Source organism: Numenius arquata, chromosome 8 (assembly GCF_964106895.1).
Source record: "Numenius arquata chromosome 8, bNumArq3.hap1.1, whole genome shotgun sequence".
Classification (NCBI taxonomy): Eukaryota; Metazoa; Chordata; class Aves; order Charadriiformes; family Scolopacidae; genus Numenius; species Numenius arquata.
In genome coordinates, this window is record NC_133583.1 from 14366951 (window position 1) to 14389040 (window position 22090).

General features: G+C 35.9%; 1 protein-coding gene across 3 annotated transcripts in view; it reads left to right on the forward strand.

Annotated features, from left to right (window-relative positions):
• ARHGEF3 (Rho guanine nucleotide exchange factor 3) overlaps window positions 1-22090 on the forward strand; it is a 122132-nt gene extending 100042 nt beyond the window's left edge. For 2 of the 3 annotated variants that reach the window (XM_074151445.1, XM_074151446.1), the window contains 9 exons: window positions 2130-2237; window positions 9087-9257; window positions 10824-10886; window positions 11234-11330; window positions 11433-11509; window positions 13061-13318; window positions 15310-15480; window positions 18670-18856; window positions 19812-22090. In XM_074151445.1, the coding sequence (XP_074007546.1) occupies window positions 2130-2237; window positions 9087-9257; window positions 10824-10886; window positions 11234-11330; window positions 11433-11509; window positions 13061-13318; window positions 15310-15480; window positions 18670-18856; window positions 19812-20158 (1479 nt within the window). In that variant the 3' untranslated portion in view covers window positions 20159-22090. The remainder of the gene's footprint in view (window positions 1-2129; window positions 2238-9086; window positions 9258-10823; window positions 10887-11233; window positions 11331-11432; window positions 11510-13060; window positions 13319-15309; window positions 15481-18669; window positions 18857-19811) is intronic. The other variant, XM_074151447.1, reaches the window with a different exon arrangement.

The window sequence follows — 22090 nt, forward strand, 5'->3', positions numbered from 1 at the left end:
GCCCAGAACTGGACATAGTACTCCAGATGTGGCCTCACCAGGGCAAAGTAGAGGGGGAGGATAACCTCCTCGGACCTGCTGGGAATGCTCTTTTCAATGCAACCCAGAATACCATTGGCCTTCTTGGTGGTTCGTGGTTAACTTGTTCACCAGGACTTCCAGGTCACTCTGTGCAGAGGTGCTTTCCAGCAGGTCCACCCCTAACCTGTACTGGTGCATGGGGTTATTCCTCCCCAGGTACAGGACCCTACACTTGAAGGAGAAATCTTTTTGATTAATCCTAATTCCCCTCTCCCTGTCTTCTGGAAAGTCCATACAGTCATGATTTCCAGATTTTGCTTTCAGGGTGTGATATTCATGCCTAAGTAACCTTTGCTGCTAAGGTAGAGCTGGTAGCAAAGCTGTGCTGCTGGCGTAGCACTGCCCGACTCTGTCTGGGACTTCATGTCCTTTCACTGCAGTGCAGCATAATTCGTAACAAGCAGGCTCTGCCGTGGGATGTTATCTGTGCACCAGGACTGGCATTCTAAATAATAATAATAAAGAAGAAACAGCTGATGGCTGAGCCACCAGTTAGAGAAGAATTAGTGTGGAATCTCAAAGATTTATCATCTTTTTTGGGGGGATGGTGATGGTGATGCTGTAGATAAGTATGCTAGTGCTGCTGCAATGACGTAAAAAAATACTCTTTCAAAAACCTGTGTCAAAGACATGGTTGCTGAAAAGGAAGGAATATGAATAGCAGTGCAACAGTGAAGATAAGGATGTAACTTGATTTAGGCTGTTAAAATTCTTTAATGCCAGGTTTCATGTGTGATCGAATACATTATTTTTGCTAGAGGGTTAAACACTTTGTCCTTCATCTCAGCCGGCATTTATGGATTTCCAGGTCTGCCTGCTGAGAAGTAAATTAAATATGTAGCTGCTTCTCACCTTTCCTCTGTTGCTGTACTAATGGAAGAGAATTTTTCTTGCCAGTAACACAGATGATGATCATCGTTGCTGAGATTTACTATTTTTTGGTATCAGGAAGGATGACAAATCCGCATTATTTCCAGAAGGATTCGGATTTCTGAACAAAAGGACAATAAGCATGCTTCATTTTCTTAAAGCCGTGTCTAGGAAATTGGAGGCACAGCAAGCCTACGCAAACTTTATAAGCATGGCTGAAAAAGAAAGATGAACTGCTTTAGGATGTCCTTGAAATATGATGTTGGATGGGTTTTTTAACTTCACTTGGAAGGTTTGGCTCTTTTTCTGTCAAAAGTTGCGTTTTGCGTGTGCTGTTCAAGATCCATTAAATGTCAGATGGAGGTTAGGAAGCCAAGGGTAACTGTTCTATTTTTCTGTATTTATAATTGCTTTTTCCTTGTGTTACAATTTCTGTTAATGCTTTTTTTTTTTTTAATCTGCAGGTCAATTGGCATATTATATTGAAGTGGTTATGTATTACTATAAGTGCTGTTAAAAGTATATATTAAAAGAAAAGCATTTTATTGAATACTTTTTGCTAGATTTTTGCTTAATTTTCCTTTTTAATGCAAAATTTAAAAATACGTAAACATGTTATTAATGTGTTTGTATATGTAAGTATTTCCATGGGAACGTGCACTCAAAGGACAATTACGGTTAGAGATTTCTGTCTCTAAAATTATGTTTTCTGGAATAAAATACATTTAACTGAATAGTCACATGCTGACAGTGCCAAAGGCAACGAAACAAACAGAATTGTTCTTATTTGAAAGTATTCCTTTCAGTGACAAGATTATCAGAACATGCATTAGCTGCAGAGCACTGCTGAAAATGTCTCTTTTAAGAATGAGTTAATATAATAAAATGATTTTGCCTTTCTTTACCTTTCTCCCTTCCCCTGCTCCCAGCCATGCCAACTTCTGTGGGATTACATTTTTCAGCTGTTTCCAGGATCTGTGTGTACCAGCCAAGAGTAATCTGTCATTGTCAGCTTTTAAAACTGCTATTTTTTTTTTAACCCTAATTATGTATCAGGTTTACAAACTTTCTTTTTACAAGTGCTTTCTTAGGAAAATCAGCAAAACTGGTAGCAATGTTTATCTGATTATGGTCCCCCCGTTTTTTTCCCTTCCCCTTGTCCTCCTCCCCTACTACAGGAGCCCAGTAACAAACGGGTCAAGCCGCTTTCCAGAGTCACATCACTAGCGAGTCTCATTCCTCCGGTACGGGCCACTCCATTGAAGCGGTTCAGCCAGACACTTCAGGTAATGACAATAAGTGCATTGCTGCATTAAACTGCGTTGCTAAAAGGGGAATGCACACATACTTGCAATTTCTCCTGGGGTTAGCATGGGAACGGGAACTGCACACTGCACGTGCGTGTGCACACACCCACCATTGTAATGCACCAAACAGGTTTAGGCAATTTAGGACTACAGAGTCACTCAATTTAAAACCTCAAAACTCTCACCTCAAAAACCCCACTTCTTTGTACAGATAATTGATGTTTTTAAACTACCAGTAAGAAAACTATTGCACCTGTAGCATATAAAACTTGCTATACTAAAGGATTATGGTTTCTTTTTAAATTTGATGAACAGAATTTTCCATGACACTTTCTATTAATTTTGGTTGGTTTCTTTGAAAATGTTATTTTTGGTATATTTAGTCATGTAGGACTGTAGAATTTCCTTCTGTGTAGTGAACTTTGACCTTGCCTAAACAAAAGGTTTAGTGAACAATTGGAAAAATGTCATTTTCCAAAGCTGATGATGAAAATTAATAAAGGGTAAGCAAATTGTAAATGCATTTTAGAAATGAAATAATTTTGTAATTGTAGTTTCTATATTATAGATTAGATGCGTAATATTTAACGTACCTAGAGACTAATGAAACTTTAATTTATAAAGTACTTGTGCCTTCAGACCCAGAAACTGCAAAACAGTTGGGTGCTCAACTGCTAATGGTTATCTGAGGGGCGAACAGTCGGGAGCTGCGGTGCGGCTGTGGGTCTGGCCTAGAAGGCCAGACTCTTTCCTCTTGAAAAGAGCTCATGTAAGAAGGCAGTAATGACATCTAAAGAAAATTATTTAACAAGCCTAATTTCTTTGCTGAGAGGAAATAAAAAAATATTTTAAATGTGTTAAAAATGTTACTTAAAATTAGCTTAATTAGAGAATTACTGAAGTTATCTGTTAATCTCAAGGAGGAAAGAAAGAAAACCTTAGAGCTAGGAGTCTTTTGGCAAATAAATGACAAGTCATGGGAAAGACCCTATTTTTCTGTAGTGGTAGTTACCTAGAAAACAGATATTACAGGGTTTCTTTAGCATTGGTTTTCCTGTGTTTGGTTCCTATGATTTTGAAAGTGCAGACATCTGTGTAGAAAAGCCACACGTGTGGGTTGGAGGAATGGCAAAATGGTTGAGCTTGGGTTTGATCCAGGAGGTGTATTATAGCGTGACTAGAGCTGAGATGCCTGTATTCCCTGGGGTGTATAAATCTCCTCCATAGTCTGCATCCAGGAAAAAATTGGCCTGACTCTGAAAGGACTACATTAGTTCCAGTTGTGAGGAGTGTGGAAAGTGAATTAATTTTTGGCTAAACTGCTTCTGAGCACGGCACTTCCCTTTTCACAGCCTTCGACAGCTGTTGTCCTCATTTACGTACCTACGCTGTCCTCCTGTAGGGAATGCCTCTGAGACTGGGTTGTCCAGTACAATATTGTGTTTAATAAAGTTTGAGTTAGACTATCCGAAACAAACTATCCTTTCATGCATGTAGTAGCAACTTCCTGAGATGAGAGCTACATATATGTGTTTCAGGGCAAATTTTGACAAAAATAGGAGAGAAAACAGTGGCTTTGTTGCAAGTCCTACTGTTGTGAGCATTCCTGTCTTGCTCTGTTTATACTGATTATAAGAATATATTTTAATGAACTGTCTGCTTCTAAGCAGATTAAACAGTGATGTTATTCATACCACCTCCTCTAAGTAACCACATTCTTGAAGGAGCTGCGATGAGAAATCAACCTGTATGTTCTCCAAATCCTAGGTCTGAATCCATTTGCAAGTGATGAATGCTGGTGATGTCTCTCATAGCTTCATGAAACTGCCTTCATGGCTGGCTGTAAATTGACTTGTTATCTGATTTTGTCAGCAACAATAGAACAGGATAAAAAAAGACTAACCTTCTTGTGCTGGGGTGCCCCATTCGGAATTATTTAGAAACATTCTGGGAGGCAACATGAAGCTGCTTTTTTATTATGTATTGACATAGCTGTTGCTGTGCCTTGTGGAATAGTATAGAGCAGGATTTTTTTTCATGGTGTGATACCTGTAAAAAGAAAAAAGGGTTGATTTTTCTCAGTGGATAAACTTATGTGTGTCTTTATTGTTAAGATATTTCAGTCAAAACCCATGTTTCTTCTTGCATTGCTGCTGGATATTCTGTATCTGTAAAATGAAGAAAACTGCTATCATCACCACAACATCCAAAACCAACAACTTCTTCCCCTGGAAGAAAACAAAACAAAGCCCCCAGAACATCCATCCAAAAAGACCACTCCAATAGCATCAGTAAAAGGAATTAGAAAATTCTGAGTTTCCTGTATGGCATTTCAAAGAAACCTTCTTACATATTTTTTCTGAATGGAAGATACATGTAAGAGGAAAAAAAATAAATTATTGTGCATAATTTTCCTTACCTCTGTACATGTAACTTCCACTTTATATTAATGGACTTTCTGCATGCAGGTTGAAGAAAAACACCTCTGTGTCTGAGATCTGTGTTGTGTCTTTAAGCTATATTCTTAGCAACTTTTCATGTTTTCCATATTCTATTGATTATAGAGGTATTTGATTTTTTTTGTGTGTGTGTGTATCTTCTTAACCTTATTATAATTTTCCGCATTATTGTCAATACTTTTCCACAAGGATTCCAAGTAACAAAACACGCAGAGTCTTTCCAGCTTGCTTTCTGGTTTTCTTGACTGTTTTTAGTCACTGTTTCTGTCACATAGAGCACTGTAGACTAACTGACTAATATAATGCTGTTAGCTTCATCTCTGACAGAGTCTGTATGCACATCTGCAGGATACCAGATGCTAAGCAGGTATTCTTATTTGTTTATCCACCTGGAAAACCACTTTATTTCATAGCTGTATTTTCAGTCTGCATCAAGCTATACTAATGATTATGATGATCTGTTTGTTTCTGCTTGGTCTTATTCACAGCTGTGCTATTCGGCTTAAAAACTGAAAATAGGATTAGAAAAAGAACTCCAGCTCATGCTGAAGAGAGAAATTAAAGTCTGGCTAGCTTCCTCTGCAACTTCAGTTTTCATCAGTGTGTCTTAAATTTAAGTCGGGAGTCCAAATTATTTTTATCTATCTCAGGACACCAGAAATTTCTAAAAATCCTTAAGAACAAAACTCTTCTTAACATCGGTTCTGAATGCTAGGACTCTGATCTGTAGTTCCTGTTTCCCAGTACATGAAGCTGTTTGCTTTACTGCAGCTGAAATTGTTTGTTAATTGCATGAATTAACATCAGTAACACATTGACCCTTCATAGTAACAGTCCTGTAACAGCCAGTGAAAGCTATTGCAGTCAGATAAATACAGTAAACAAAATTAGTGGTTGTGGCTGGATTCTTCCCCAGATCCTTGGAATTATATCAAAATTTTAATAATCCCAGATGGGCATAATTTTTAACCAGTGTGCTGGACATGTTTTTTAAGGAAGCCAGAAACTAGGAAAATATTTATAAAAGAAGAGATGTAGAAATGTTGTTTTGACATTCCTACAGTCCTTTCATGGGATTCTATCACATGACTGACTTTTTTTATTTATTTTTTTTTTCCCCTTTATGGAAAGTACCAACCAAAGATACTAACTTTAAACTTCATTTTAAATACCTTTAAAAATTTCCGGTAGAACTTCAGTTTAGGGCTCTGTTCCACTAAATTGAAATGGGTCTGTTTATTTGCCAAAAAAAAAAAAAGAAAAAAAGAAAGCGGTAGAACTGAGATGGTTAAACTGATGTTGTACATTTATCTTAAACTATGAGAGAGTTTTATTAAAATAATGTATTGTTTATTTGGGGATTTCTTTAATTAGACTTATATGTCAGGTTAACATCTCATTTCTATTGTCTCTTACAGCATTAATGATTCAAGTATGCTTGTGACGAAGTATTAGTTTTAGCATTAAATAGTATTTCCCTGGCGATATGTTAGTTTGTCTCATTGTAGATATACAAGCCAATTTCTGCAATGTGTATGCAAAGGAGAAGATAATATGTTAAAATAAGCTTGGATTCCACACTGGAGTATGTGATTCCCAGCCTAACTAGACTTCAGGGCACCAGGATAAGTCAGTCAGTGGTTTTGCCTTTGCTGTGTTAGTGTATAAAAGAAGGAAATGTTCCAGGCAAAGAAACCACCTGCACTTGAATTGAAATGTGTCCTCATTGATAAATAACACTGCAAAACATTTCTTTCCCTTTCCACTAATAAATACCCTCAATCCAATGTTCCTTATTAATATTAAGCAAGGTACATTTTGTAGGGTTAATTAAAAGGCTGATCCGTGAGAGAAATCAATTAAATATATACTTACTGTGTCCAGGTAGCAAAGATGCTAAACAAGCCAGCAGGATTTTGGGGAGTTTGGTTTCCTTTTGAGTCTCTCAGCCTTTTTGTGCCCCTTCCGCCCAACAGAGGACAGTGTAGGGCTGTAGAGAATAGCATCAAGCATCCTCATGCAGCATAAAGAAACATTACTGTCAGTGGATGTGAAAGCTTACTTTTCCCAAACCACTGTGTGTACTTTGAGTTCGCTGTTACAGGTGCATGCCATTTTATAACACAATAGATGACTTTTGGCTAAAAGGTTTAAAGATCAAGGCATTTACTTCAATGTCAGACAGTCTGTCTGATGCTATTCATTGTAAGTACCTTCTTCATTCAACATAAAACATTCCTTTAAGAAAGCACCACCACAAACAAGCTATATACCAGAGGATGCACATGGGAATGCATGGAAAGGGGCATTCCACCTTGGGTCATGGAATGACAACTGTTCTGCTTGGCTGCATTCTCATGGTTGGTGATGTGTGGATGCAACACACCTGCCTCTTTTCCTAATCTTTCCATTTGCATGTGAAAATGATGGGTTCCATGATTCATCATTATAAACAAGTGTAAATTAAGCATGTAATTTCACATGTGTTTCTTTATCTTCTTAACTCTTGAAGGAAGACTAGCACCTGACTTGCAAAGTTTTGGAAGGTTGGTATATGTGTATGTGTGTGTGTTTATTTTTAGGGGTTTTGTCAATTCCAAGTAGGGCTCTGTTAAAAAGCACAGTTTTTATTTCTATAATATGTCTTCTGAGATTTTAAAAACATACTATATTCACAGGCACTGCTTGCATTTCATGGGCTCTTATCTTCAGAGGGGAATTTCAAATATTGCACTTTGTATATGCTGATTTCAACCTGGAAATGAAGAGATTTTATTTTGTTTTAAATATTCTTACCCAAGGCAATTGAAAGATGATTGTGTTATGTAAGGCAGGTTTTAAGTAACAACAAAAATGTAGAGTATTTCAACGATGTGAAATACTTGAGGCATATCAGAGATAGGACCTCAAAAAGAAGCCTTTAATTTTAAAGAAGCAGGAAAGGAATTTTTTTCAAAATAGGACAGTGAGAGCATAAAGTATCCATCTTTAGCCCGAACTCTTTCTAGGAGTCTACAGGCAAATAGAGCTCTCAAGTCTCACTTAAATTTGGACTTGTTTTTATTGAAGTTTAAGACCAGACCACATAATAGATAACAGAGATGCAGGTACACATCGTCACAATTCAGAGGCTCCAGAAATACTAATAAAGATTCTCCAGCAGTAGAACACAACACTGGTATTTTACAATTTGCTATCTGCTGGCACCAATTGTTTAACACGTTTCTTCAAATGCTAAGAAATAAGTAGGAGCAAGTGGTGTGAAAAGAATCTGGTTTGTTGCTTGTCATAAACATTAGTATCTGAATATTGACATACCTTTTTCTTAAAGATAATGCGATTGTTCTTCTCTTTTCAGTCAGATATCCATTTCATACCTTTCTGTGGGAATTAGTTTCATGATCTCATTATACGTCTGAACAGGCAGGACGTTACCAGTTGAAAGGATTTCTTCATGTATCAAAACCAGTTTGTTCAGTTAGAGCACTATAGCACTAATTATTTAATCCTGCTTATGGATATATCTGGAATGATTATACCAATAAAATCTTTCATGATTCTGACAGATTACCAAAAAAAAGATAAATTACCATCAGGTAGCAAAACAGTTATTAAGGTAAGAGGGAAGGTTTTGAAGAGCAGTCTCACTTTATGAATCCTGTTACTGCCTAACTGAGAACTTTTTTTTCCTAAACCGTTAATATGCGTTTGATATAATGCACCTTTTAATCTGATATCCTTGAGGTACAGTACAGACATCTTTGAACAAACCCGCCCTCCCCCAAAATAAATAAAAACACAATTCTGTTGAATTTCAGTTGATACACAAGATGAGTTTATCTACCAGATTTTGCTGTCCTATCTTTCCAGAGTTCCTGTGTAACAACTGAATCTTTCTTCTAAAATGAACCAAAAAAGTATTCATACTAGTTTTGTCTCTAAAATTTGCATTGTTTCTATATTTTTAAGTATTAGGGATCTAATGCGTCAGATGTGTAATGCATGAGTAATTCCAGTCTGTTTACTGAATTGAAACTTTGTATTTTATCAGTTAGTGTGTTGTATCATTCTGGAATTATCTCTGTAGTTCATTCTTGTTGCATGGTATATGAATGAATTGCATAGGTTTAAACGTGTTGAGAACCAGACATGGACATAGTTCACTGCAGAAATGGAAGTACTGGCCTTCCATAAGGGTGCATTAGAATAATTTCTCTTGAATTCCCAGTACTAAACATTGTTATTAAGTCACAGTAAAAACTAATTAGATAACGTTTGTTTGTTGTACTTAACTACGTATTTCTTTGAAAAAAAACGTGTAAAGTGAAACTCTGCTAACAATAAAAACTATTCTTCTATCTATTTCTAGCGTTCCATCAGTTTCCGCAGTGAGAGTCGCCCAGATCTGCTCAGTGCACGACCATGGTCTCGAAACATGCCCCCTGCTAACACAAAGCGGAGAGACAGTAAGCTATGGAGTGAGACCTTTGATGTTTGTGTCAATCACATGCTTACATCAAAAGAAATCAAGCGTCAAGAGGTATAATTATTTATTTTTTAACCATAAATTTCATGTTCAAAAGCCATTTTAAAGCACGGAGTTGAGGAACGCTAGTAGGTATTAGCGTAGCACTCAAAGCTTTCCTGAAATTAAACAGAACATTGCCTCCTCCACTAGAAGCAGAATTCCATCTCTAGTCTTTGTAATTCAGGCTATATTAGATGAATATATTCTTTTTTAAAATCTTCATGTTTCCTTAATAAATGTGAAGTTACCGAGGTATATTATACTGTGATTGGCTGCATGTGTGTACATGTTCTGTATGACAGTTTCTGTAGTGATGGTTGGTATTTTGATGTTTCATTTTGTTGTTCTAGTAATGATAGGTGAGCGTGCTATTTCAGGAACAGGTGATATATATGCACAGAAATACATAATCATTTCCCTTGTTGGAAAAGAGTGTCTTTCAGGAAGCTTTCAGCACTAGAAAGATGAAATATTGATCAAAAGATGTATGTTCCAAAGCAAAAGGAAAAAAAGAGTACATCAGTGGTTTTAATGTGTCGTACATGACAAATTCTAAATAGTTTATGTTACAGCCAATGACAGAGTTCCTACAGAATCAAGAATACTTTTTTTCTACAGAAATTTCTAGCTGTATCAACAGTTTATAACAATCTCTCTGAGAATATTTCAGAGACTAAGTCATAAATCAAAAAACAGTAACATCAAGCATTTCTTGTGCAGATTTTAACATTGTACAAGAATTAATAGGAAATAACTTTTAAAATTGAGAAATTCCAAGGCAGCTTATTGAAAAATAAACTGTAGAAACTGTTTGTGCAGCCTAACAGTCATTACTGCCTTGAGGCAGAAACCAGGACCCTTCATAAAGCCCAAATAAATGAGCTGTATTCCAGGAAGTTTTGCACGAGGGTTCTGCTTTATATTGGTTCCTACACTGCACGGCTCAACAGGGCATCTGAACCACTTCCATGTGTGTGCTGTCACTTAACTCACACTATGGTGAGCCTTCCGTGCGTGCATATTATCAAGCGAGGAGAGTCTGCACGAGCTGAAAATGTTGTTCCATGATTTATGCAGGTTGAAAGCCTTGAGTGTAAAGTTAGGAATCCCAACTGACCAAAACATTGTTAACTTCTGTTATGCCCCAGTTTAGAATGAAATCATGCAATAAGTAAATACAATATTATTTTGATAAGCCAGTGTATTAGGGTGGTGATTATTTTTAATCTATTAGCTTTAAAGTCTCAAATCTGCTTCAAGAGAAGTAACTTAACATCAGCTGACAGTTAAGTAGAGCTCAGCCTTCATAACAAAAAAACAACCTGGTATTGAAATGAAAATGCTATCTGTGGCTATTTCAGATAAGCATTTTATGAGTAATCTGATAGAGCTCTCCTTTAAAAAGACTGCACGTGATTCTGTAGCGATGGAATAAAGCCCTATTTTATTTCTGTAATTAGATTTAGCAGAGAAATTCTGCTATGTTGTATTAAGACAGCTATTCAGAATATATCAACTCAACAAGTTGAGTACAGATTAAATAAAGATATTTTATAATATTTGTGTCTCTTTTTACAGGCTATCTTTGAACTTTCCCAGGGAGAAGAAGACTTGATAGAAGATCTGAAGTTAGCAAAAAAGGTATGTTTAAAAAAAAAAAAAAAAACAACAACCCAACACAACTAACAATATGCATTGGTTCATGTCACTTTTAAAATAATCCTTGCTTTTTATAATTGCTACGGCAGTAAGAGGGGCAACGGAACAAAAACATATTTCTATTTTTCCATTCTTTCTGAAACGTGTAAATGTGCTGGTTTTTTTTTTTTTTTTAAGACATGAACTTGGTAATTTAAGACATGGTAATGAAACTTTAAAATATTCTCAGCAATTAGTCTGGTTTTATTTACGGGGAGCTTTAAACGCTATCACTATTTTTCAACTACCAATGATATATGATTTACAGAGCTCCCTTTTTTTCTTTTCAGGCTTATCATGACCCAATGCTTAAACTTTCCATAATGACAGAGCAAGAATTGAACCAAATTTTTGGAACGTTGGACTCTCTAATTCCTCTACATGAAGGTAAAACTCAAATAGTCTTTGTCTGCGTTACTATTGCACATAAATTTATAGTCGTCTGGTTCATGAAGTGAAGTTTCTCCTCTTCTTTTTAATCATGATCAGATCTTCTTAGGCGACTTCAAGAAGTCAGGAAACCTGATGGATCAACAGAACATGTTGGCCATATCCTTGTGGGTTGGGTAAGGCAGAGTTTTTAATCAATTTTGGGACTTCACTTTGGAGCTGCAACATAGTTTTTATCAGACTATTTCATTTCCACGTCTAGCATAACATGTCAGAAATATATTCTCAAAGCCTTTTTAAAAGGCAAGGCAACTATTTAGAGACATAATGGAATATTTTATCTTTCCAGGTATTTTCCATGAAAAGATTTAGACTAGGATGTTGTATTTAAAGCTTCTGCTATTCAGTAGATGAGCAGTATTTAATATGCTTTAAATAAAAATCAAAAGTCAGACTAGAGTTTTTCTGATGTAGATAATTTAAAAATCTGCTCACTTTTGTACTCTGGTTTCCTAGGGGAGTGAAGCTTGAACAGTCACATTGTATAAGGGCACCCTACCATTATTTTTGAATGTCAGCCTGTTCCAGTCAAGGTAATAGGTAGTTGTTAGTGCTGTCAAAGATACCAATTTCCTAAAAGTTTGTTAAAATAAAGCAGACAGGGATACAAGTGAGATGTTATTGCTACCCCACAAAAGAAGTAGTCAGTAAGTTCACTTCCACTAGCATCCAACAACATAAATACTGAAAATACCTTTTGTTAGCTTTGTTGATAACATTGCTATCATTATATTAAAAAAGAGCTGTTTTTAAAAGGATTTAGATATGTGAAAAGTGTATCTGTAAGTATCTGTAAGGAGTGAAATTCATCAGGAAAAAAAGGGCTTGATGTTTTTAAGAGATTAGGTAATAACAGACGTTTAGCAGCTCTGTGTAAAACAGTGGCCTATTGTAAACATGAGAAACATGATTTTACTAGTACATAATGCAAATAGTTAATGATAATCTTTTAAGTGTCAAAAATTATCTGTTTTTCTTTGCATAAAGTAATTTTAAATATATTTATTTTCTGGTGTGTTTGAACACCAGTGAACTTCCTTTGGTCCAAATATTTCCGAGTTTAATTTCCTTTGTTGAAGTTTTTACATATATTGTTAATATATTGTTACATATATTGTTAATGTAGTTTTTGTAAATGGATATATTGTTCTAATCAACACATAAGCTAGGTTTTTTCAGATTTAAGACACAATTCTGTCATCTTAGTTTGGTCAACGTTCTTGAGAGCAATATAGAAGTGTGACTATAGAAATTTGCTTATCTAAAAAGGCCAGATCTGGGAGTACTCATTCCTAGGCATTTATTTCCATTCATAATTAAAATAGTTTTCAACTATTGTCTGCGCTAAGTAGTGCTTAATCGTAAGTCATGGTGTTTTTAATGCTTTGGAATAATATTGGGTATGTCTAGGAATGGAGAGATGAGCTAGTGCTTCTAAATGAGTTAAATGATGAACAAGGTATCAGAGGACCCTTGTAAACCTCATCTTTGTTGGAAATATCATCATCGATAAATTGTGGATAAATCTCCAGGGAAAAAGATTCTCGGCATGAATTCTGACCTGAATCACTTGGAGCTTTCTATATAGCAAGCTGTGCTTTGTTTCAGCATTTTATTTCAGCAATATTTTCAGCAATATTTCAGCAATAATTTATTCCTTTCCTCAGCTTCCATGCTTGAACTCCTATGACAGCTACTGCAGCAACCAAGTAGCAGCCAAAGCGTTACTGGATCACAAGAAACAAGATCACAGAGTGCAAGATTTCCTACAGCGCTGCTTAGAGTCTCCTTTTAGTCGCAAACTGGACCTTTGGAATTTCCTTGACATCCCAAGAAGCCGTTTGGTTAAATACCCGTTACTGCTCAGAGAAATTTTGAGGCACACACCAAATGATCATCCAGATCAGCAGCATCTTGAAGAAGCTGTGAGTTACTGTTGGGCTTGGGGTTTTTTAGGAGATTTAGCTTATTAATGAATTAAGGGACACTTCATAAAATACGGAAATGCTAGAACTTACATGAACAGCCAAAACCAACACATGAAATATCTAACCGCGCTCCCCCACTTAAATCCTATTTCAGTAGCAAAGTGACACAGGAAAAAAAAAAAAAGATAAAAGAGGGGAGAGTAAGAGGTGTTTTCCACAGCTCTTGTCTGATCCTTGTCCACTTTGTATTTACCTTTCAAAGTCGTTTTCCATTCCAATCTAAGTTGGTAATAGATTTCTTTTGAGGTTTTAGATCATTAGGTAAGTTTTACTCTCTGGTTCCAGACCTTAGATTAATTACCATCTGCGAGAATGCTGCTGAAATTTGCCTTCATTCTGTTTTTTCTTTGGAATAGCACTCTGCTTTCTGAATTAAAACCAGAGGGATAAATCCAAGGCTTTAAAACTTCCTTATTTATAGAAAGGGCCCCGATTCAGATACTCTGAAAAGTTTCTAAGATTTCTGTTCTTTCCCATATATGTATATATAGATGTAAAAATAAAAAAATCCAATGAAAAGTGCACACACTTCTAAATTAATAAATAAATATGATCAGTATCCTACTGGTTTTGAATAGTATCTAAGTAAATTTCATTAATATTTTGAGGACAAAATTTATGATTTGCCTAGACTTCAATATTTTGTACATTTTAGTATTTCTTTGCTGAAAAATGACAGCACTTCTCTGATATTGAATTGGACAACCGTGGTTTAAATTCAAAGCTTGGATACTTGCATTTAGATATAATGTATAAAGTACATTTTCCCCTTGTGCATATTCTTTTAAATCCAAACAAAAAATCATAAATATCTCAAAGAATTCTGTTTATTTCGAAGGTTTGCTTTTCTACATAATGTCTGGTAATATTTTAATGTTTTCTTCCAGTACTTGTATTTGGTAGTTTTTTAATAAAATCAGGATTTTTTTCTTGGTATATCAATAGCCTTATATAGCGTTGTGGTATTCTGCTTCAGCACAACACTGTCTTTGAAGTGATGAATTTCATAAATTGTATATTTGCCAAGTTAAATTAGGAAACAGAAATGAATCTGTGTGGTTGGCTCTTAACGCTGTTTTAGGCTTATGAAGTACATTTGTCTTCCTGTCTGGCAATCTGCTATAAGCACATTGGGCCAAGGTGATCCCTGATAAATTTCCTGGGATCAGTGAATTCTTGAATTATTATCTTGAATTATCCATATTATTATGGATGTCTCAACCCATTCCCCTGCTCCACCTCCAGTTATTTAGCAGAGGAATTTAATCAGTCTAAGCAACCTGTGATCACTATTACACTTGACTCAAATCAACAGAACTTCACATCCACATGCACAATTAAGGAGACATATTTAATTTTTGGATAAATTGATCTCAAAAAGTGTGCATAATATAATTCAAGGTGGTGAGTGCAATTTTATAGAAAAGGCAAAGCTTTCTTTTAAATATTTTTTTTAAAGTAAAAAGGCAAAATAATTATTACTTTCAATTGTGAAATTGCAGGTATATGCAAGTAGTTGCATTGTAAAATCAAATTACCAGAGGGTAACTTTCATAGTGAACAGAAGTTGAGAATTTAGTGTTTTGGGCTAGTTGCATATTTTTCATGATGAGGATCCTGATAGTTTTTGTGTTTCTTGTTCTCTGATACAATGCAGCAGTTTTCAGATAATCTATTTTAAATAAATATTTTTAAGGGTGGTTATTTGTCCTCTGTTAGAAACAATGATAAAGCCAAACTAAAGTGCATTTTTACACTGTAGTCTAATTTTGTTGCTAATACTCTTATAGACTTGTCTACATAAATTCTTTAAAAATATACTGTAAACCAAAAGGTATTTTCTTGTAGCTATCGTTCACGTTATTAAGAGATAGCTCAGAATATTGGACTGTCTATTTAAAGTTCATGTGGTTTTTTTTCTTCTGTAGATAAATATAATTCAGGGCATAGTGGCTGAAATCAACATAAAGACTGGTGAATCTGAGTGCCGTTATTACAAGGAGAGACTTATTTATCTTGAAGAAGGCCAAAGGGATTCATTGATTGATAACTCACGTGCTGTATGTTGTCATGGTGAACTGAAGAACAACAGAGGAGTGGTAAGGAACAAATATTTTGTCATTAATAGCTTTTAAAGATACTTTCATTTTGCATGACAGCTAAAAGAGCTGTGAGTATACGTACAGAAAGTATACATACTCTCATATATAGGAAGCTGATAATATTAACTACTATATATAACACTCATCTTTGGGTTAGCAGTCAAATATCTGCATATGGAGATAATAAGCTTATATGTGTCTCTATCTCTTAAGGGGACCTAACGATACGCTGGCTAAGTTGTAAACTGATACATTTCAGTAAAACTTAAAGGAAAAAAACCCCAACAAATAAGAAAAATATTTCTGGTCTCAGAGATTTTGATAGTAATGACTATAATGACACACAAGATGTACTAACAGACTTAAAATCTGTCAAAGGCTGTGGTTATTAACAATGTTTTGCTTCATTATTTGTTGAATTTCAAAGAGAATTTGTTGACCAGAAAAGCTTGGTATTTGATACTGCAAATTCCAGTCTCCAGGAGTCTGCAGTATTGATAAGTGTCATAAGCTGAGCTTTCCAGTTTAAAAAATAAAGAATATGTAGATTAGTAGAGATAGTAACAGAATAGAAACCAGTCATTCTTAGGTATTTTTTTTTCCTAGGTCAACTAGAGACAACATGAAATTTTGAATGGACAAACAATGGGAAAAGATCTTTTTCACATTAACTGAGCTTATAAAAGTTTTATTTAAAAAAAGTTTATTTAAAAAAAAAAAACCAACAAAGAAAGTAGAATTCTAAATGCCTTTCTCAACATTGGGAGTGCTTCTACATAGCGTGTTTATATATACAATAGAAGGATCATGTTTTCCCTTGCGGCTGAGATGAAAAGATTAAACGGAGGCTGTTTTCTGGTTCCCCTGATAAGGATCAGGCAGGCAGTTAGTGTATAGCAAACTAGCAGCAACAAACTGGCAATTTTCATCTTTCTAGTGAGCTTTATTTACTCCAACCACACGACCCTTGCCTTTCTTTGGTAGCATAATATTAAGGATATAACTAATTCTTTTCAATTTATGAACAGTATTTAAAATTCCTTAGTGCTTTTGGGAGGTTTCCACACTGATGTATTCCTTGAATACAATTGACAGTGTGGGATATTTTTGGTTTTGCTTTTCTTTGATTTGGGCTGAAAAACAGGTCAAACTATTTCTACTTTAATGTTATCAGTCTCTTTTTCACACCTGCTATTACAAAGTATTAGCTTTTGCAGCAAATAAGAGATCTCACCATTGAAGAGAGTTTCATATGGTTTTTAGACTCCCACTAAAAATAGTTTTTTACCAGACTCTGCATAGGGTCGCTGTTAATCCAAAAGATGACAGCACTGCAGAATAAGGAACAAACAAAAAGTTCAGGTGTGTGTCCTGCAAAGACTTAGAGAGGAACATGGGGAAGAAATTCGGACTATTCATGGGTATAAAATGAGGCGTCTGAGGTGGAAAAATAGAATGACGATGGACTTTTTCAATATCAGAAGACTGCCAAGGCATACTGGACAAGGTTTTTGCTATAATTTCCTGTTTCATTATACATTTCTGGAAGCATGAGCTACCACTGAGCTACTAAGCATGAGCTACTAGGCTTGGGGAAGAGTGGCTGGAAAGCTGCCCAGCAGAAAAGGACCTGGGGGTGTTGGTGGACAGCCGGCTTGACATCAGCCAGCAGTGTGCCCAGGTGGCCAAGAAGGCCAACGGCATCCTGGCCTGTATCAGGAATAGCGTGGCCAGCAGGAGTAGGGAAGTGATGGTGCCTCTGTACTCGGCGCTGGTGAGGCCTCACCTTGAGTACTGTGTTCAGTTCTGGGCCCCTCACTACAGGAAGGACATGGAGCTGCTGGAGCATGTCCAGAGGAGAGCCACCAAGCTGATGAGGGGTCTAGAGAACAAGTCATATGAGGAGAGGCCAAGGGAACTGGGCATGTTTAGATTGGAGGAGGCTGAGGGAGGACCTCATTGCCCTCTACAACTACCTGAAAGGAGGTTGTAGAGAGGTGGGTGTTGGCCTCTTCTCCCAAGGGAATAATGACAGGACCAGAGGAAATGGTCTGAAGCTGCGGCAGGGGAGGATTAGATTAGATTTTAGGAAGAATTACTTTACTGAGAGAGTGGTCAGACACTGGAACAGCCTGCCCAGGGAGGTGGTGGAGTCGCCATCCCTGGAGGTATTTAAGAAATGTGTAGACATGGCACTTCAGGGCATGCTCTAGTGCCTGAGATTGTTGGTTTGTGTCTCGTTGTGGGTGGGGTGGTGTGTGGTTGTGGGCGTTTGTTTTGTGTGGTTTTTGTTTTTGTTGTTTTTGGTGTTTGGTGGTTTGCTTTGGTTTGTTGTGGGTTTGGTTTTTTTTTTGTGTGTGTGATTGGACTCAATTATCTCAAAGGTCCCTTCCAACCAAGAAGATTCTGTGATTCTGGAAGAGGGGACAGTGAGCTGAATGGACGTGAAGATCTATCTTGTGTTAAAACTGCAAAAAATTCATCTACTTAGATTTAGAGTCAGGTCAATTTCAGAAGCAAAGAACAGTTACTTGTGATTGGGAAGAAAATTTTGGCAAGGATAAACAAAAAATTAAATAGGATGTATCATGTCAAGTAAAATGAGTTTAGAATTTCAGTCGGTTTATTATTGGAAGACACTGAAGTTTGCAAAATGGGAGGAGCAATGTAATTTAAAGATGGTAGCAGGTGACTTGTCCCACCTAGGAGCAAAAGTAATTTTCTGAGCTTCAAAGAGTTGTGGTGAAGCTGAATCTGAGCAGCGTGTGAATTGTAAAAAGATTGCTCATAATTGCTCATTGAAAATATTTGAATGAATAAGATGGCCTGTTTCTTAGTAGCACAGGCAGAAGGGAAAAATAAAGTGGGTGTCAGAAAGAGGAATGTGTATAAGCATGCTGCTGTAGGGAGAGCTTTGAAATGTCATGCACACCATTTCAAAGCCTCAACACAAAGATTCATTAGGATTGAGGCATAATAAACTGAGAAAAGGACAGGAAAAACAATTTGAAAAGTTTTTAAATCGTTATATTTACATACTTATGATGATGCACCATAAGACTTTTAAATAGTGGGAAGAGATGAATCTTTATTTATTTTAACTGTTGAAAACAAGGGTTTTTTGTTGAAAACACAATGATTTTCTGACAAAAGAATAATGCATTATTAATTATTACTTTTTAACAGAAACTGCATGTCTTCCTCTTTGAAGAAGTGTTGGTGATTACTCGAGCTATCACCCATAATGAACAGCTCTGCTACCAGCTGTATCGGCAGCCAATCCCAGTGAGGGACCTTGTGCTAGAAGACTTGCAAGATGGAGAGGTGCGATTGGGTGGATCCATACGTGGTGCATTCAGCAACAACGAGAGAAGTATGACTACCTCTTTATTTTTTATTTGCTTCTATAGGGTCATTATAACTTAAGACACCTGCCAATGAGACATCAGGTTATTTTCTCTAAAATGCCCATTATCTACATACAATATCTTGATTTTTATTTCAGACTGGTTTGTTATATTATAACTTGTTTCTTTTAGATTGTTTTCAAGGTTCATTATATTGATACTGGGATTTCTCCACACACCTGCTTCTGTACTGAATTGAGAAGGGGAGAATATGTAGAATGTCATGGCAAAACTACCAAATTATAAGCAAGTGTATTTTGAAAGCTTCAGATAAGCTTTAGCTGCTATGACTTTTCTTGTATTGTGGAGACATTGATTGCTATTCCATAACTCTTTCAGCTGACAGATAATTAATGTAGTACTTAGTGTTAAGACTGCAGCTGTTCATGTTAATGTCAAGAGGTAAGAGTTAACGTCCTTCTAATGAAGCATATTATAAAGATGCTTGTTTCTATTACAAGGGTCCTTTGAATCTCGCCTATCTTGTGAAAACTTTCAGGTTTTTTTGTATTTATTAGCTTTATTAGTGAAGTGAATGGAAGAGATGAGGCAATCTCCAGCTGACATAGGGCACAGTATTCAGTGAAGGTACTGGAGATCTGATTTACAGAAAAGCAGGAGACGTGTTGAAGTGTGGGAGAGGCCTTAATCCTGCTGATTCACTTAAAGCTTTAGAGGTAGCTCACGTGTGGCAGAACCAAAATTGTTTAATCCAGCAATAAGAAATTATTAGAAGTGTTTGTGGTGTTGTGTTCTTGCCCCCCAGAACATAACCACTCTTCTCTCTGGTTTGACGTGGTATTGGCAGGGAAACTTCATAAGTCAAAGATTTTACAGATTCTGTTATTTTAATATACTCATTTATTATAAAATCCATTGTGGCCAAGCATTCAGTGTTTTGATATGTATTGTTTCTTTCAGTCAAAAACTTCTTTAGAGTCAGCTTCAAAAATGGATCTCAAAGCCAGTCTCACTCACTCCAAGCCAATGACTCATTCAACAAACAACAGTGGCTTAACTGTATCCGCCAGGCTAAGGAAAAGGTTACGTGTGCAGGCAAAGCTGGCGGGCTGACCTCAGAAGCACATTTCCTTTTGTCACCCAATGGAAGCAGAGTACCCCAGCCAGAAACCACGCTGGAGCAAATGGACCATTCGGACTGTGAGTCAGACTGTAGCATGGACACCAGCGAGATCAGCATCGACTGTGAACGTATGGAACAGACAAACCCTTGTGAAAATGAGAAGCAAATAGAAACCAATGTTTGACAAAAACTTAGAGTTCACGGAAGAAAATCTGTCTCTTACCTGTACAGTATTTGCATTCCATACGTGGAACCATTTGGAGAAGCACTTTTAAAATCTTTTTTGTGACAATGTCAATGCAGTCCTCCTTGTATTCGTACCTATGAGTGTAGTACTGTAACTGCCGATCTGTATAAGCTGGAAGCAATTCATGTCCTGTGATTATATTCCATAATCATCTAAGGTGGATGAAAGAGGTACTTGACCAGTTATTCTCAATGTCCTGCTGTAAACAGAATCTATGAACTACTGTTTATATGTGCATTACGTAAAGAATCTTTTCTTAATTTTTAAAATACTTTATTTGCCCTTTAATGGGGCAGCTGAAGATGAGGACTTAATATGGAATTTCAGAATGGGTATCAAGATAATAAGTTTTCATAAAGGCATGGAAGGTAAAAATAATTTATTGGAAAAAAACACCTCTTGCAATAATCTCTCTGAACTCTTGCGGTGTTAAATCAACAAGAACTATAGACAGCAGGCCATGTAACCAGTGACACTTCTAGGGATTAAGTTTTAAAAATGAAGCACTGTCCTGAGATCCAGTAACCGAACTTATTGAAATCTGGACAGTTAGTGCTATGGTTTATTTATCAAAGCATGTAATGCTAAAAATAATCAACTAAAGAAAAAAAAAAAAAACAACCCAAAAACCAAAACAAAAAACTCAAACCCAACCAGACCTCTACAGCCAGCACTGAATTAAATGAAATGCTGAGAATACTGGGTGTTTGTACATAAGCTGGTAGTTTGCTTTCAGTGCCATATATATATTTTATCCCAAACAGGATAAGAATGGAAAAAAGCTTTTGCTTGTGAATAGGCCCTCTTCAGCATTTTGCACTCCACTGACCTCCACTGTTGGTTTTAAACACCACTAAACTAATGTTAAAACATTTAATTTTCTGTAAATGTCTGTTTACAATTACGTGTAGTTGGTTTTTAACTAAGTGACAATTTTCTATAAATAGTGCTCTACAAATACCCTGTGGGATTATGTAGAGAAAGTTTAAACAAAAAGGGAATTGCTTTTCCTTTAGGATGTATTACATCCTTTATATTTTTCTCAAGTTTTGTTTTATAAGTTTTTGTTACATTTACTCTCATGCTGTAATTGGAAATGTTACTGTGTTTTCTGGTGGCTGATTTAATCTACTCATTATGATGAGAAGCAGATGAGTCACTTAAATGCAGTCTAAAACAGTTCAACATTCTGTTACTTTTCAGGAACCCTTGGGTAATGTTTTATTTCTTAGTGTAAAAAATAATGCCAGTGCTTTATGGCAAGCTACGAAAATGATATATTAATAAATTTAAATGATCCTTGATATTACACAAGATAACCTGTGCAAAGTACTCATACCAACAAAAGTAGAAAACCTGCTAAGTTATTGCCAAAAACATTTTTCTTGTGTTCTACAAGTTTACAGAAAACAGTAAATGTCAAGCATCGTACAATATATATATGCTGATGTGCATTACAGAAATCAGTGTGACAAGATGATAAACATTATAAAACAAGGTATTTTTATTTTTTAAAAAATGCCATTTTTACGCTATAGAACATATTTCTGTATTTATAGTTTTACAAAAAAGTCAATTTTCTTTTCTGTTTCAGGCTTTGTAATTTATTTCAACTGCTTCATTTTTAGAGCTGAATGAGTACGGCAGTGAAGATGAGAGAAAAAATTTGCAGAAGAAAAGGCATAGGAAAGCATATTAGATGATGAGAGATTTTCACAAAACCTGTTCAGCAAAATGTTTAAAAAGAGCGAAAAGCATGTAAAGTGTTCAGGTAGAGAAGAAAGAATGAATGTGTGTATTGACTTTTTTTTTTTTAAATTAATAGCCTTAAACTTTTCTGGAAGCATTTCAAATAAATTACATTAAACC